Source organism: Populus alba, chromosome 5 (genome assembly GCF_005239225.2).
Source record: "Populus alba chromosome 5, ASM523922v2, whole genome shotgun sequence".
Lineage (NCBI taxonomy): Eukaryota > Viridiplantae > Streptophyta > Magnoliopsida > Malpighiales > Salicaceae > Populus > Populus alba.
The window spans coordinates 22,653,617-22,670,277 of NC_133288.1; the positions used below are offsets into that span (position 1 = coordinate 22,653,617).

General features: G+C 37.4%; 1 protein-coding gene and 1 pseudogene across 2 annotated transcripts; one reads left to right on the top strand and one right to left on the bottom strand.

The window, feature by feature from the left end:
• The first annotated feature begins 543 nt into the window (after window positions 1–543).
• Window positions 544–4,226, top strand: LOC118061934 (uncharacterized; annotated as a pseudogene).
• A 9,266-nt stretch (window positions 4,227–13,492) lies between these two features.
• Window positions 13,493–16,338, bottom strand: LOC118061933 (probable flavin-containing monooxygenase 1). Of its 2 annotated transcripts, XM_035075573.2 has the most exons (6): window positions 16,164–16,338; window positions 15,615–16,074; window positions 15,056–15,293; window positions 14,510–14,676; window positions 14,082–14,431; window positions 13,493–13,995 (listed from the first exon to the last, which is right to left on the bottom strand). In XM_035075573.2, the coding sequence occupies exons 2-6, from the start codon at window positions 16,056–16,058 to the stop codon at window positions 13,638–13,640; spliced, it is 1,557 nt and encodes a 518-aa protein (XP_034931464.1). In that variant the 5' UTR covers window positions 16,059–16,074; window positions 16,164–16,338; the 3' UTR covers window positions 13,493–13,637. The 2 variants fall into 2 exon arrangements, with proteins under 2 accessions (XP_034931464.1, XP_073265404.1); XM_073409303.1 differs by having other exon boundaries at window positions 15,615–16,338.
• Window positions 16,339–16,661: the final 323 nt, after the last annotated feature.

Below are 16,661 nucleotides of genomic sequence, written 5' to 3' on the forward strand. Positions count from 1 at the left end.
CACCATAACTAAATAAATTATAAAAATAATTGTTGTTTTATCAAATATATTACCACCAAACATAATTCTATATCCATTTTTTTATATATATTTTCCCGTCCATTTTTAATGTCTTTATTTATTTATTTTGAACATAGTAATCAATGGCCACTGTAGTAAATATGATGTTGCCTTATTAGCACGCGCTAAAATCACAAAACATAAAATACGACCGTGACCAAATCTACATCCCATTAATTTAGCACAAATTTAGCGTGATCCCTTAATTTTATTTTTGTTTTCAAATCAATCCGTATAGTTCAACCTTATGGTCCCTTTATCCAATTACGTGGGATGTGATGTTTGGTATGAGGTTGAAAATGTAAGTCAATTATTCCATAAGTAATTATATTATCATATCGAATTTCCAAAGTATAAAATCCGAAAGCACGAGGGTTGCATATCCAAAATTAAAAAACAGGGGTTGATTCAATACATTTACAAAATTTGAGGGACCATACATTAATGTACTCTTTTAAAAAAATCTACACCCTGATAAATATTTCTTGCTTCCCGTTAGGCCACCTCTACTCTTCACCCCTCCCTCGCTCTCTCCCAGTTTCCATCCATCTCCAAGTAAGATGCTTTTGTTTCCTCCACCTCTCCCAAATCGATTCCCTTCAGTTTATATAACTTCTCCAATCGTCCACCACCACCACCACCACCACCTTATCTTCCAACCACCACTCTCCGCCACTTCCACCATCACAAATTTCACCGACTCCTCTTTCTCTTACTCAAAACGACTACACTATGCTTCACAAAACGATATCGAAGGCTTCAGCGACGACGACGTTCTCCCTCTCCAAAGCCGCCGTTATGACTTCACTCCTCTCCTCGACTACCTCTCCAAAAAAATCACCACTACCACTGACTCTGACTCAGCCTCATCCTCTCCTACTTCACTGGACCCCACCGAGTTCCAACTGGCCGAGTCATACCGAGTAGTCCCTGGTCCACTCTGGCACTCTCTATTAAAATCTCTCTGTATTTCCTCTTCCTCTATTGGTCTCGCTTACGCTGTCGTTTTATGGCTAGAAAAGCACAACCTCTGTTTCTCTTACGAGTTGCTGTACTCTATCTTGATTCACGCGCTTGGTCAATCAGAGAAACTATACGAGGCGTTTTTGCTCTCCCAGAGGCAAAATTTGACCCCATTAACTTATAATGCCTTGATTAGCGCCTGTGCACGGAATAATGATCTTGAAAAGGCGCTTAATTTGATAACTAGAATGAGGCAGGATGGTTATCCGTCAGATTTTGTTAATTATAGTTTGATAATTAGGTCGTTAATGAGGAAAAATAGAGTTGAATTCTGCGACTTTTGCAAAAGCGCTTTATAGGGAAATTGAGTGTGATAAGCTTGAACTTGATGTGCAGTTATCAAACGATATAATTGTTGGGTTTGCGAAAGCTGGTGATTTGAGTAAAGCGTTGGAGTTCTTAGGTGTGGTTCAAGGTAGTGGATTGAGTGTGAAAACTGCAACGCTTGTGGCTGTTATTTGGGCTTTAGGGAATTGTGGTAGGACAGTGGAAGCGGAGGCGATTTTCGAGGAAATGAGAGATAATGGATTGAAAACCGAGGACGAGGGGCGTTATAATGCACTTCTTAGAGGGTATGTGAAAGCAGGTTTTGTTGAAAGGAGATGCGAGTTTGTTGTTTCGGAGATGGAGAGGGAGTGGTGTTTCGCCGAATGAACAGGACTTATTAGTTTTTTTTGATTGACGCATATGGGAATGCGGGGAGATGGGAGAGTGCGAGGATTGTGTTGAAGGAAATGGAAGCGAGTAATGTGCAGCCTAATGCATATGTTTTTAGTCGGATTTTATCAAGTTTACCGGGATAAAGGGGAGTGGCAGAAAATCTTTTCAAGTTTTGAGGAAATGGAGAAACAGTGGGGTGCGTCCTGATAGGGTATTTTATAATGTTATGATTGATACCTTTGGCAAGTTTAATTGTCTTGATCATGCTATGGCTACCTTTGATAGGATGTTATCAGAGGGGATAGAACCTGATACAGTTACATGGAATACCCTAATAGATTGTCATTGCAGGGCAGGGAAGCATGATAGAGCGGAGGAGTTGTTTGAGGAAATGATGGAAGGAGGGTACTCTCCTTGTAATACTACATTTAACATTATGATTAATTCATTTGGGGACCAGGAGAGATGGGATGATGTGAAGAATTTGTTGGCAAATATGCGAAGTCAGGGTTTAGTGCCTAATTCTGTGACGTATACTACTCTCATTGATATTTATGGGAAATCAGGGAGGTTTAATGATGCAATTGAGTGCTTGGATGACATGAAGGCTGCAGGATTAAAACCTTCCTCTACTATGTACAACGCGTTGATAAATGCCTATGCACAAAGGGTATGTTAACGGCCTTGTCACTACCACCAACTCCTTTATATGATTGCTTTATTGTGTGATCTTGCTAAACGCTTTATTCATATGGTTACTTAATAATCAGATTACTTAGTGGATCATCAAAGGCGTAGTCTTGGCCACCTGGATATTTTTCATTGTGTGGGTTATATAAAAATAAAACTTTTGCATGAAAATATTATCTTGCAAGAAACTACATATCCATGATCATGTGCTTAAATGTCTGACCTATTCATTCCGTGCTTTACTGTTTAGGTGGGACACAGGAGAACATGGACTAATATTTTAGATAATTACCATTAACCTCTACCATCAACATTGCTAATGCAATTGAGACCACTGATGCATGTCATTTTGATGTGTAATAAGACGACACTGTCATGTGTTTAATAAATGCACCTTTTTGGTTCTCTGGGGGACCTTGTAATCCTCAGAAGTACAAGCTCAGATCTTGGTATGTGCAAATCAGATCACAAGGATGTTTAAATGAATGCATTCTCTACCCTTTTTGTTGCAAATTGGGAACTACTGTAAATATACATAGGATCCACTAGTCTGACCTTTTAATGATCTAGCATTTCATTTTCCTACAGGGTTTGTCTGAGCAAGCTGTAAGTGCATTTAGGGCAATGAGGGTTGATGGTCTAAAGCCTAGTCTCCTAGCTCTCAATTCGTTGATCAATGCATTTGGTGAGGATAGGAAGGATGCTGAAGCCTTTACAGTGCTGCAGTACATGAAGGAAAATGTAAGCATTAGTTAGTAATTGTCCGTGAATATCCATTGGGTTGTCTTGCCCTTTTTTATAAATGTCCATTGGTTCAATAACTGCAGGACTTGAAGCCAGATGTGGTTACTTATACAACACTTATGAAAGCTCTGATTCGTGTTGAGAAGTTTGATAAGGTATAAATATTTTTATATTTGCTCGCAGACAAGTCATGCCATAATCCCAGATACCCGGGTGTCTCTTTTCATATGCATGTGTTGGAAATTTTGATGCGCTATTTGTACCTTTTTTTTTTTGCCCTTGGTGATGTGTTTGGACATTTGATACTGCAACCTTTGGCATTTTGTTGGCCCATTGTACATCCACCGCGCTTACTGTCGATCTCCTTTTTTAAGGTATTGCTGACATGATAGAAGCTGAATGGCTGCATATATCATGGGCTGATAAATTGTTTGCAGTGATCCATATATCAAAATTTAGATGTTTCAGTTGTTACTATCAATCATTGAGTTGCCTGCCTTAAAATAATCTAATCAAATGGATGCATAAATTTTCTCCATCCACTTCTACCTTTTAACCTTGAACTGCATAACATTGTATGGCGTGTGTCACCCTGCAGTTTGTTTCCTGCTTGTTTTTTTTGCTTATACTGCATGTCTGTATCTGAGCTGGAAGTTCAGGACTTCAGAGCGCTTTGGACTTGGGATTAGCAAAACTAGAACAGTGGTTCCCTTTAACTTTATAGTGCATCCACTAATTTTGGACTTGCATTATAGGAAGTCACATAAAGATCAAATTTGGGTATGTGCTAGATGAGATTGTTGTTCATGCCTAACAAATATCTTAAATGCCCTAGCTATACAGTTACGATGTCTGAATACATGCCTATCAATCACCCTTGTTCTATAACTTTGTGCTTAGATAATTGGTTTCCACGTCTATAATCCTCTGTGTTTCAGGTTCCATCTGTGTATGAAGAAATGATTTTGTCTGGTTGCACTCCAGACAGGAAAGCTAGAGCAATGTTACGCTCTGCTCTGAAATACATGAAGCAAACATTAGAATTGTGAGTATGAGAAGCCAAGCTATCCACCCATACCGGAAATATGAGATCATTATTATATATTCAAATTTGATTTTTCTTGTGTTTGAGGTTTGTGCCTGCATTCCCTTGCAACTGTTGTCATTATACGATAATAGCATATATCTTATCTCCATAGCATGAAGTCATTATCATTCTCTAGAGACTATTACGGTTTTGCGAGGAAATACTTCATACGATGCAACATCCTCACAAGACTTCAAGGGGCTCTCAGGCTTGCTTGGAGCTAGATAGGCTGTGCTGTTACATGAAGTGCCAATAATATTATTGAGATAAGAAACACAGGATTTGAGGGAACCAACCCCCCCCGTCCCTCCTCCAGTTTAGCTGTTAATATTTTTCTCAGCCAGCACGCCATGTAATTGAGATACGTAATTGTTGCCGGGTTATTTTTCTATTACTGCACATATCGTTCTTGTATCCCAACAGAAATAAAAAAACTGTTCATGATTCAATGATTAAATACCACCATCCTGTCTGTGACAGGAAACTTCAAACCAAACAAAAGCTATGAAATTTCCTTCCCGATGAATTATGGTAATAAGCCATTTTGTTATTTTCGGTCATATGATAACTGTTTTCTTTATTAGCCTTCCCTTGCTTGTTGGTTTGTGTAAAGCTTATAATCCATCAGATTCAAGATTCAATGGTGGCATTAGAGAGCAGATGATATTGCAATTCATTGGAGAAACCAATATTAGATCATGGAAGAAAAAAAAAAAAAAAAGTTCTAGATGAAGCTTAATTACACTAATTTTAGATTATAGGAAATACTTAATACATCTTTTTCTAAAGAATGTAGAGTACACAATACAATGTCAGACGGGTAAGGCTGAAACAATTGGTCTTACTGGCACTTGCTCCTTGCAATTCTAGAAAACAGAAACATGAACAATAACAAAACTGATGACAATAAGAAAAGCCTAAAATACGTCCTTATCTCCTGCATCCCAACATCTAGCACCTCCATCTTTTTGCCATATCTATTTCTCCTCTCCACCAAGTACCCGTCAAGATAACTCATAACAATCGATACAGAACTTGTCCAAAACTGGATGCGGGATCTACTTTTGAACTGTTTCCATCTAGCTGTTGGGTCCGCCAGCTTAAAAAATATGTGAAGAAAAAGAAGAGGACCAGTCATTGAGAACTCTCTGTGCACAAAAAGAAAATTTTGATAGTTAAGTTTAGATTCTTTCCATAACCAAACAGATGCTACTTTGGTTAAACATTGATGAAACATGAGACTAAAAAAGAAAATAAAGAATTGCCGATCCAGCTTACATGGAAGGTAAGTAAAAATCAAACAGGATGAACATTTAAAGCAGTCCTGTGATGAAGCTGCGGTATCTCCGTAAATCTGCCAGTTATAGCATGAAACAAAAGTTAAAGAGAGACCAGCTTTTAATTTTTAAGCATTTTTATGGAAGGAGTTCAATTGTTTTCACAAACCTCAAACGTGAAGGCCATAGGCACATTTTACAACTTTCGTACATGAAAAATCTGTTGCTGTCCCATGTGCAAGATACCTATATTAAAGCATTAAACAAAAACATGTCGAATTTGTAAAATTGCAAAGTGGCACGCGACCATCTAATTTTTAAAATTGTTATGGCAAATCATATTTCCTTCAAGATGATAATAAGTGGAACCAGGGCATGGAAATCCTTGGAACTATGCAAAAGGAATTGCATGCTAGCAAGAGCTGCAAGGCAACTCCAAAGGCCCTGCAGGCCGGTGAAAGACACTACGGCTATAACAGCCGAAGTACCAGAGATGTTTTAGACTGAAGTGACGTGGAACATGGAACATGTTGAGAATATATTTATGGACCAGATAAATAAGGTCAAGCCTACAAATAAGCCCGAACACATCAAAACATGCAGGCTTTATAAAAACAAACCATAACTAGATTGAGCTGAAATTTTAATTAGAAAATTAAAGGTCTATGGGTTAAAATTTCATTATTATTAGAGGTTGGGAAAGGTCTTCAAATAAGACCTTAGAAGTTACTGTTTTTGAGATTTTATATTTTTATGGCGTTGATTTAAGATTTTTTTTTTTTCTAGGTGGGATTAGAACTTTTTTAATTATTTTTCCATTTTTTGTTGAGGATTTTTTACTAGCATATAATCATTTTTATCGAAGATTAATGAAACAAACCTTGAGTTCTCCGGGACTGAGAACCTCAGCTTTTTTCTCTATAGTTTAGGGCCTTAAAACTTTAGGGATTGAGGAACCCTAGCTTTTAGCCTTGCTATATGCTGCGTCCAGAAGTCTAGAACGATACATATGAACCAGCTACAAATCAGAAGTTTGGAAACAATGCAAGGGCCATGGCCACTTTATTTACTAAAGTTACATGATGTCACAACAAGAAGGTCCTGGAGGGAGAAAAAAAATGGCCATATCCACAAAGCCATCCTATGTCCATGTGTGTCACTTGTGTGCAATGCACTTGTGATTTAAAGGTAGGGTCCTTTATGAAATTTACAGCATGCTTTGCAAAAATAGGAAAGACAATTGTATTGTAAGCTCATGGACACTCATCAGTAACCACTATAAGACACTACCAAGTGGTTGTCTCTCTAGAAAAAAATTGGAAAAGTAGAGATTTTTGAATGGACAGGGTTCTCAGATTTAAGTAATACAAACCAACAGAGCCTCCTCCTGAACCAATCGAATACAACGCTTTGTGGCAAATGAACATTGTTCAGTTTACTAAGCAATGACCTCATCTGTTCTGATGGTGCACCATCAGGGGTTTGTATTTCCTGTGGTCGTTAAGGCATGAATTAATGCCTGAAAAACAAAAAACGAAATCATGCAACCCTAAATGAAAGGAATAGAAGCACGTTAAACGAACCAAAGTAGGCAATGAAGAAAAAAAGTGTTTCAAATAACGAACAAATCATGCTCACCTCCATTCCCGAATGCCACATTAACATTCCATATGTGGAGGATCGAATGTTAAGGCGAGTTTTTCCGGCATTATTTGAGTTTTCAGGCTCGCTAAAAAAGGACCAGTTCCAAGGATTTTTTCATATGGATCATAGTCCCTGTAATTTGGGAGAAGCAACTAAATTAATGAGGGCCAAAGAAACCACATCACATTGTAGCACACTATTGAACTGAATTATGACAATCAAATCCTTCAGTTATAGATACAAGGGAAGAACTTTACTGGTTATTCTAAAGGCCCATTTATAGTCCAGTGTACAGAGATTTCAATTCACTTGATGTGCTCATGATGTTGTTATGTAAAACAGTAATTCAGATGGTATAAATTTAATATGCAAGAACACAACCTTCTCACTTTTTGCCCCAATCACACTTCCAATTCCATTTGAGGGTTGAGATCAAACTCCTCTACCTGCCAAAAAAATAAACTCAATCACTTCTAAAACTCTCCAAACAGTCATTTTAAAATCTTAAAAATCAAACAGCATACCATTCCTCCTCTCACAAAGATCTCCTCCTTCAACAAGTTTCCGTCCATTCACATTTTCCATTGGCACCACCTGCCATGCCATTGAAAATTAGCATTCCGAAACATCAGCTTGTAGATACCAGTAATGAACATATATCTCTTGGCTTCTAAAGGTTTGTAATTATCTCAATAGAGACACGATTCAGCTATAAAAGGAAAATTAGCTGGCCCGCGACATATTTTAGACAAAAATCACCGTTTGCATTCGCGTTCCAAGGTGTTTCATCAATTTCAATATTTTTTTTTTTTTTTTTTGCTAAAGATTAAGTGTGGTTTGGTACTTTGTTAGATCGTTTTGATGTGCTGATTGTCAAAAATGATTTTTAAAAAATAAAAAAACATCATTGGCATGTATTTCGGCACAAAAAGCTATTTTGAAAAAGCAAACCGTTACCACACACTGCCAAAAAACTACCTTTATGACGAGCTTGTCTAGGATATTATTCAAAGAAGCAGCATCTACATCGGGTAGAAACTGTTTCCTCACTTATAAAATCGACAAGATCCGGAATGCAAGTTCTGTTGTATAGCTCCTTCTCCATGTTGCCGTCGAAACTCTGGAGACAAGGGAATCATCTGTCAACAAAAACCAGCAATTACCATCTTCAAATAAACTAATCCGCTACACACAAAAATCGAATTCTTAAACCTAATCCAAAAAACCAACAAATTCCCTTAAAATCAAACTACTTGATGGGATTTCTGCCAGCAATACATAACAATTGGAAAAAAAGGCGAAAAACTTACAAGAAAGAACATCCGAAAGCTTTCGTCCTGTCAATCAGCTTCTTTCCTCTACTCTTTGGCAATAAGTAACTACACTAATCTTCCGGCTTTATAACCTGTTTCCTGTTTTAATTGTCCTCCACACTATTAAAATTAAAAAAAAGAATAGCACCCATCATCACGAACCTTAAAAACATTAAAAAAACACACAAAACAACACAAAACTTTTATGTTTTGTTTGCCTTACGCATAAAAGAAAAATTGTCGGTAAGTTTGTCTGGGTGCGGTTTGTACCAATGCCTTTATTTGCTCCAACAAATCAGCGCTGTAACAAAAACAATGAAAATAGAAATCAGGCAGTATTTCGTTTTCAACAGAAAAGATAATTTCGATATATAAATTACCGTGGAGTGGTAGAGATCGCGTGATTGATGGGAGTGAAAGTAGAATTTTAGATTTAGGCCATTAACGTGAGTGAGTGAAAAGAGAAGCGAAAAATGAAGAATGGGAGGAGAGAAAGCCATGAGTTGCAGAGAGAGAGGGGGGGGGAGATGACGAATGAATTGATGGAGAGAGAGGGAGAGAGACAGGGGTTGCCTGGGACTTTGTCAGTGTCTAATCTGGATTTCCACGTTCAACGGCCGCATTCACACTATGTAAATGATGAATTTGGTCCCTAGTTTCTCAATTTTGCTTAGTTTGGTGCTTTAATATTTTTATCTTTAATATCATCGTCCAAAAATGGCAAAGATCCGATTCTCATAATCTGTTTAAATTGTAATAAAAAATTGTTATTGAAAGCTCTCGAAAAGTACTTCGAAGAGAGATTCGTTATCAATTGTGGTTCGATGTCACCTACGTTTAAATAATTTTACTTGCTGAGATAAATTATGTTTTTAATCCCTCGACGTAAATGTTTATAAAGATCAAAATATATGACGTTTATAGTGATTATGAAGGCAATTACTTTTTCACGTCCATTTTAATTTTAAAAGAAAAGCTTCAATCGTTAAATTCAATAAAAAAAATATTAAGATAGAAATATTTGATAATGCTAATGTTAAATAATAAAAAAAATAAAAAAAAACTTTGTTTTGCAGATGTTTGTGTTTTAAAAAAATATTTTAGCATTATAATTCCCAAACACCCTTCTTATATATATATAAAAAGCTAGGTTTGATAGTTTTTAGGAGTTGTTTTGGGAAGCGCGGTGTTTTTTACGCCGCGCATCATCTATTTTTTTTTTAAAATTTTTTGATAGTTTTTGATATTATTTTGATATGTGAAAAAATAATTTTTATATAAAATAAAATAATATTATTTTAATATATCATTTTAATAAAATTACTTAAAAAAAACAAAACTTCACATAAACCTATTCAAATGTTTTCCCCTTTTATAAGAATCAACAACAACCAACATTAAGATAAGATATCGGAGTTTTGGTTTAACTTCAGTTAAGCTTACAGTGAATTACTACTTGATTTATCAAATTCAAATTAGATTAACACTAAGATTTTTTTTTAAAATATATTTGTATAAATAAAAACTATTAATTCAAGTTAATCTGATGTTTCACGGATTACATTTGATAACGACAACGGGGTTAATTCAAAACCCAGTAAACCAAACTATTTTTCACATACGTCTTCTGAAACCAAGTTGTATAAACAACCAAGGATTTCTACCGCAACCATGAAAGGCTTTCAAAAACTTGTGCTTGGGGGATTGAGAGACAGAGACACACTCTACTCTGAGAATGCTGTACTGAGCTTTTTCTGACTGCAACAGCCCGAAGCTGGGCAGATGTACGAAGCAACCAATATGTGGGGTTATATATATGCATGTAACAAAAGCGGGCTGTAGGCAAATATCACCAACAAGATTTGTGTTTGATGCACTGAGCAATATATTGCCAACCTTTAGGTCCAAGTAGCCTGCTCGGAGTGAATTACCCCCACCGAGGCGTCAGGTAGTTTCATATTTCCTGTGGAGGTGTTAAAAAATTTGGCTACCTCTGAAGAATTATGAGTGGATCACAAAGGCCTTCATCTCATGCAGTTGAATTAGCTTGGAAAACAAACGACACCACCCTCGTCAGAGATTTGCACGGGAAACATCTTCCGGGCAGCGGCTGCACAATATGTGGCCAAGTCCAAGCCTGAATTTCAAAAAATTGAGGTGACTTTGTTAAACAGCTAAAAAGGCGATGAAGGCGATTCTTGTTGATGTCCAAGTCCAGCTCAAAGGAAATAGCTTCATTTTGGGTCCAAGGATGGAGGCGATATATATATAAACGACAACCCTTGAGTCTTTCGAGTTGGTGTAAATTGGGATGGTTCGCTATGATGCTAAATGTCTCAACGAAATTTCGCACAAGAAAAGCAGAGTCTGTCGTCGTGAAATAGTTCAGTTCGATAAAATACTATAACTTCGGCCCGCAATGGCTCACGGCCGTCCATGAAAGACAAACCGAAACTGCTGACCAAACAGGCTTGCCCCATTCCAAAAATCAAAATTATCATAGAGGCCAAATTTACATAACACAACTTATGAGTGGAAAAACCAAGGTAGTCTATCCCCATCCCCAGAGCCAAATGCCACACCTACAACTTTTGAGTGGTTTTCATCCATTTGATTATCTGCGTTTATCACCTTTTTACATGCCAAAAATCAGAATCATTTTTGATATTGCCTTTCCTCAACCTCCACCAACCAAGTCTTTTAATCCAGGCTTGGACTTGTTCGTGTATTTTGCAGCTGCTAACCACAGAAAATTTCCCATGGAGTTATCCGACAACTTCGGTTCCATTTTTCTTCGTAGATTCACATAGTGTGTTAGTAAAGAAGGCCTTTGGGATCCTCGCCATTCTTCTGAGGCAGCCATAAGGCACTTCCATAGGAAAGAAGAGACCTCCGCGACGCGAGTGGGCATTTCACTTCCTAAAGCTTGGCTGCTTGGGCCTTGAGGTTGGAAATTACTGAGGCGGTCGAACACAAATCTCTTGGTCATGCACTGTGCCCTTTTTGAGTCAACGAACCAAACATAACAATCGCCGAGTTCTCTAAGCTACAAGAATCATTTTGCAGGGAACGAGAGAAACTGGCAATGAATTCAGGATATATAATTGCTTCCTCGCTACCTTTGGCTGTGGCAAGAACCATGCCTTGAGAAAGGTGCTCAAATGCAGCACCATCTCTACGATCCGATGAGATATGCATATGCCAATAACAATTATTGTCCACCACATTCGAAGACGTTTACTTGAAAAGTAGCAACGTATGTGACTGCTGTTGATTCCGTCGGAAGGAGCTCACAGGGAAAGAGCTGATTAGCTAACTAGGAAGGTCAGGCCTGTCTAAGGAATTCACTGAGATGACGGTTTACTTGTGTCTCCACATAATAGGCTCCTTCATCGTTGCAATCAATGGAAAGCTCATCTTTGATCTTTCCAGCAAGTGGATAGAAGTGAGTTAAGGTCTCTGATAGAGATTTTTTAAGCAACTCTAGTCTTTTGGGGACATCAAGATAGCTAGTACTAGCCTTTTTATTCATAGGATAGAACAAGAGAATTGGTGCATATGGAACAGTAACAAGCTGGTCCAAAAGGGACAGCTTGAAATTTCTTAGGGGTCAAGGTCTAGGAGAAGATGGCTTTACATTTTGTTTGGAGATGGATTTGAACTTCTATTTTCCTTGTTTTTAGCTTCCTTTCAAGTTGGCTGAGAGATCTAGCGTAGCATCAACATGTTTCTTTATATCCTCGGAGAGTATACATAAATCCAAACAAACCACGAAAAGAAGTGGCAAAGTGATGTAGGCGGAAAACAAAATGTAAGAATACAACCAGCAAAGAAGGACAAAATTGTTCTCAAAAAAGGTTTTTACACAAGAACCTGATTCGCTCTCAATAATTATCTATCTTTCTCTAAGACGTTTAAAACAGCCAGAAATCGACAGACCCTTACAAGGGAAAAAAAAAAAGGAAAACGCAACAGACAATTCGAAATCTAGTTGAAGATTTGAAAAAAGAAGGAAATATTCAAAATTATTCAAACAACACCTTCCAAGCCTAATTTTGAAGTTCTTCTAGTGCTCAATAGGTTACGGCATCAGAACCTACTATACGAACACAATCTGTAGAATTATCTAGCAAAACTTGAGTATAATTCAACAATCAAATAGAAAATTATAGCTTTTTTATTTCAAGTTGTTCATGCTTTTTTTTCCCCTGCTAATCTTACTAATCCATAAACGAGTCTATTAGGCTTTCTGCATGATACTCGGGTAAAATATCCATCCAGAACTACCACACTCTTCAAATCCGCTACATCACAAAGAGTTGATACGTCTAAGATTCTTCTCTTGTCATTGACTCTTTCCAGCCCTTACAATGCCTGCAAGTCAAATTTTGTAAGCAAGATATGACAAAACAAATACACAAACTATTAATGACACAAGCATACTTAAAAATCTGATCCCTATAAATCTTACCACTTGAAGGTTTTCTTTAATCTATCGCTGATAAAAAATTTACAAGCATGATGGAGGTTGCTGTTTAAAACTCAACACCATGTTTTTCTTTAATTAATGAAGCAGCGTGGATCACAAAGTGATTACCAAATTATCTATCCTTCCCGAACCACCACTGCTCCAAGACTCTTGAAAGCTTTTTTACTCTTTAATATTCTGAGAGACTGTCACCTTCAAACTATTAAGCTTTTGCTTTTGGTCTTTTACAAGGTTTTATGACAAATGTAGCCTTTCTTGTCCAAAGATTAAGTAAGCAAATATTCTGGTTGATAAGTTTACAATACGAGGTTCAACTCAGAATAAGCACTGACCTCAAACTTCTGACATGTATTCTTAGATCACTCGAAAACTCTGTTTCTAATTTTTAATAACCTGTTGAGAACAAAAGCATCTGATACTCTTGTTTGAACCCATAAACATGCCATTGCAGCGTTCTAGATTGTTAAGTAACAAAATTACGAGGACAAGAAAGCTTTTCAATTATTGGATTTGAAAATATTGTTTCGTTTTCACAAGGTGTGGATAATAAGTTGAGTTTGAGTAATCTTTGCTGTTTGCTAACAAGGAAACTTGGATTGAATTCAGGGAAAACATTGAAGAGTTCTTATAATTTCTCAGGTTTCAGTAATCTACATCTCCCAACATAGGTATTTGTAATCATCAGGACAATAAGGAGCAAATAGCTCAGCTAGAAGCCATTTTTTCCTTCTTGGATTAAACCCCATGTCCTTACAGATCTGATCATTGCAATAGATTTGCAGCAACACGCTAATGCATGATCTTTTGTAGCTCTCATTCGCATAATACTTCATGCATTTTTCCCATTTTTTCACATCAGCTTCCATCTCTCCTATGGTTGGCAACTTAAATTTTCCAGCAAGAAAATGGGCTAGCCACTTGCTTCTCATTTCTGTTGTATACAAGAATGCAGGACTATCCGCGTATCCAAGTATTGCCAGTTGTGGGATCTGGGGATGTATGCATTCCCTGAAAGATTAAAATAAAATCAATGTCATAAGTCGGTAGGATTGAGGACTTTGAAAACACCAAAAGAGCAAGTGCATCACCAGTACCTGTAGAAGGGAGCTAGTGACTCAGTGATGCATTTCTGAAAGCAGCTTGATTTGAAAATGTTCTTGAGCTTTTCATCACCTTTGTATCCGGTTGCAAATATAACAATATCTGTTGCTATAGGGGTCTCCTCGCTATCTACAACCAAACCATTTTTGCAAAAGTTGAAACTCTGCGACTTCTTCAGGACGAGGCTTCCTTCTTCGACCTTGTCATAAAAATTGGCCGGCAACACTGTGAGCATGCATGAAGATATCTGTTTGAGGAACCCATGTTCCGGGACCATATTGTATTTCTTCAATGGTTGCTTCCTCTTGAGATAGGCCTCCACTAATTTTGAAAATATCCACAGCTGAAACCACACATTATAGGGCGTCAATTGGATGGCAGGCTGCATGTAACTATCACAGGAGGCACTATGAGAGGTTACCAGAGGTGAAAGCAAAATGACTAAGAGCCAAATGAAAAATCCTTGACCAGGCTTGTGAACCATAAACCCCGTGAAGCGATTTAAGCTTTTGAAGGTGAGTGAGATAAAGTAGTCAGGAACTATCCAATGGACAGTTCTGAATATCAGTGTGCATGGGTGATCCACACCTAATGAATCAGAACAAAATATACAATTCTGTAAGAATCTCATGATGTGGAACACTAGAACCGAGTCAGTGACAGCATCTGAATGAAGAAAGGGGTTAAGATTTCGATTCAGCCACGATCAAGAAGAAGAAAGAAAAGAGACCACTTATTTCCCTTGTAATCTATTTGTTGTCGTTTTTCCAAAAAAACCTAGCTAACAGCCTAATATAGTACAACTAGACAATCTGTTGCTATATATCATGCTCATCAATTAGCATACGTATTAATTGAAGACTTCACAAACCTTGACTGATAATAAGAATTTTTCGGCAGAGAAGGAAAAGTCTCAAAACATGTCTCAATCCATCAAAAGTTTCCCGAGATAGGAAATGCCACTTACCATTTCTGTCTGCAACTTCTGTTGCTATGTCCACTGCTGATTTCTGAAAGCCGATAATAGTAACCCGTTTGTTTGTAACCAACTCAGCAGCACAATCATTAGCCATTGCAGCATAATCCATAGAGTGTAAGACCTTCCCGTTAAACACTTCAGGCCCACTGTTCAAGGGAAAATCTGGTATGTTAGGCAGGTCACTGTACTTTCCAATGCAAAGGATCACAAAATCCAGTTGGTAAACCTGGAATAAGAAGATCATACAAAAAGATTGCTTAGTCCAGACATCCCAACAATTTTCTCCACCAATTTAACATCTCTAATGGTTTAACCTTGTCCCTAAATTTGCAGTAAAGCTTTACTCTGGATTCCATCTTTGTGTTCTGATGTGCTTAAGTTGTTGAACTGAATAATCCAGATCCGAATTATGCCAATCTTGGACTTAATTAAACATGAAAAGAAACTAAATAAAGAATACTAATTAACACAGTAACACTTGAAGGTAGCAAATCATAAACAGTAAATTAGTGGCTTAGAATGAAATAAGCAAGAAGATCTTGATTACCTCAACTGGTGCAGTGGGATCCCTGGCATCCTGTACAGTGACATTCCATCTTCCAGTAGGAGAAAAAGGCCAACCAGTGCCACCCCACAAATCCCAAGATGGGAAATCCTCATTACCTGGTTTTACATAGTCTATGCAAGTCACTTTGCAGTTAAATCTGATCCTAGGAAGGATGTTGAAGTGAACAGCATAGGCTTTAATGTACTCCAGTACTTGTTCGTCATCAGGGAAAGTCTCTGTAACTGAAGGTGGCCAGGCAAAATCTGAAAACTGGTACATTTTTTTAGGTATTTGTAGCTTTGTAGACTCTATGGTTTGAGACCAGACTCCACCTATGCCACTCCTTGCTTCAAACACAATAGGGCTAAAACCCTTCTCCAGTATGTGTTTGCATGCAAGTAAGCCACTGATTCCGGCACCGATGATGGCAATCTTCTTCTCCATTTTTTGGTCCCAACTTCTGCAGGCAGGAATCACTATTATAATGGACCCTGAAATTAATCATTTCCCATGCAAACTGATAACTAAATGCTATGACGTGGTAAGCACCTGTCCTCTTTTCCTTGCTGGTGAATTGTTTAATTTGACTTGATTGAAGGAGCTAAGCACCTGAAATTCATTGATTAAACTCAACTTGAATTGATCATTAAAGCACGACTCTTGTAATCATGGATCAGCAATTTGGAGTTTCTTTTCCTTTTCTCCTTGAGATAGCAACCTTTTATGTACGATATTAAAGAGAACCTCGTGGATGATTTAATACAAGAGAAAAGGCGACACGAGACAGGCTGCTGGAAACAACTATCTGTCAACCTTTTTTACATGGTTCTTAGTAGTTACGATAATTTCAAATTCAATACCGGCTTTTACATTTCCGACCATAGATTCATCTATATTGGGATTGTTATATTGATGAGAATTTTTACTTTTACTTTGTTTGGCTAGTGAAAGATCCGCCTATTTTGTTTTTACCTTGAATTTTTTTCTAAAAAATAATGAAAAATAGAAAGATAATTCAATATTTTCGGGTTTAGTCGATCGTTAAAA